Here is a 1,041-nt window from a genome sequence, read left to right as displayed (position 1 = left end):
GTATTACTACTGATTTTTTTGTGTGAGATAAATCTGAAAATAAAATAAAAGGCTTTAATATGACAAGAAAATTGACTGACTGACCTATCCTTATTCAAAAATCTATAAGCATACCAGTCTCTTACGGTTTACATAGAGCCAGTATGATCTCATTTCAGTTTCACAAAATGAATACGATTACAAAAGTAAATAGAAAAAAAAAATCGGAAAAGATTCATGAGCGAATCCAGTAAGAAAACATTAATATTCTTGTACCTGCTATATATTTCACACAGTTTGGCAAGGAGTAATAAATGCACTACACTATAGTTATATACCTTGACGCTTTGTCATTAAGAAAGAGTTTATAGGCACTCTCTTTTTATTTCCTTTGTTTAAATATACATAGACAGAAAGCGCAGGTAAATACACATAGAGAATATTAGAAAATATAGTTATATACGTATGGGAATTTGATAAACATTTTAAAAATATTGTTACATTCATACAGGGAAAGACATAAACACACATACGCAGATGAAAATCTATTCATCAACTTTCTGAGCTATTACATTTGAACATAAAGTAATGGAAGAAAAATGCGAAAATATGAAACTGACTGTACCTTTGAGACATTTTAAACTTCATACTAATATCTATGGCATTGAAAGACAGAAGGGGTAGATCACAGACGATCTTACTACCAGTATCGCTCAAAGAATCAAAATCCAAATTCTTACCTTTGCAAATGTAACGGAGAAGTGTCTCAAGAAGGGTCTCAACAAAACTAGGGCAGAAGTCAGGAACATAGGATACGTGACAATACAGAGGTCGAACAACACAACTGATTACATGTACTGTCCGAATATACAACCGCATATATTTAGAATATATCAAATCCCATCACAATTTTTTTCCAGACACCTAAGGTAAGGCAGTATCTGGACCTTCGATCACTTTTCCGAAAAAGCCACTGGAAGCTAATTCGCACAGCTGTTTGTAGGCGTTTACATCGGGTTCGTTAAAATTATTTTTTTTTTTTCATGGACCATCACCTACATG

General features: G+C 32.9%; 1 protein-coding gene across 1 annotated transcript in view; it reads left to right on the top strand.

Moving 5' to 3' along the window:
- LOC119591168 (glycerol-3-phosphate acyltransferase 3-like) overlaps positions 1–1,041 on the top strand; it is a gene marked incomplete in the record, with an annotated part of 9,730 nt that overhangs the window by 8,466 nt on the left and 223 nt on the right. Inside the window, 1 exon segment of the mRNA XM_037939877.1 lies at positions 900–995. Within this exon segment, the coding sequence (XP_037795805.1) occupies positions 900–995 (96 nt within the window).

Source organism: Penaeus monodon, chromosome 28, assembly GCF_015228065.2.
Source record: "Penaeus monodon isolate SGIC_2016 chromosome 28, NSTDA_Pmon_1, whole genome shotgun sequence".
In the NCBI taxonomy this organism is placed as follows: Eukaryota; Metazoa; Arthropoda; class Malacostraca; order Decapoda; family Penaeidae; genus Penaeus; species Penaeus monodon.
Note: the sequence above shows the minus strand (reverse complement) of the source record. Positions and strands in the feature narration are given on the sequence as shown.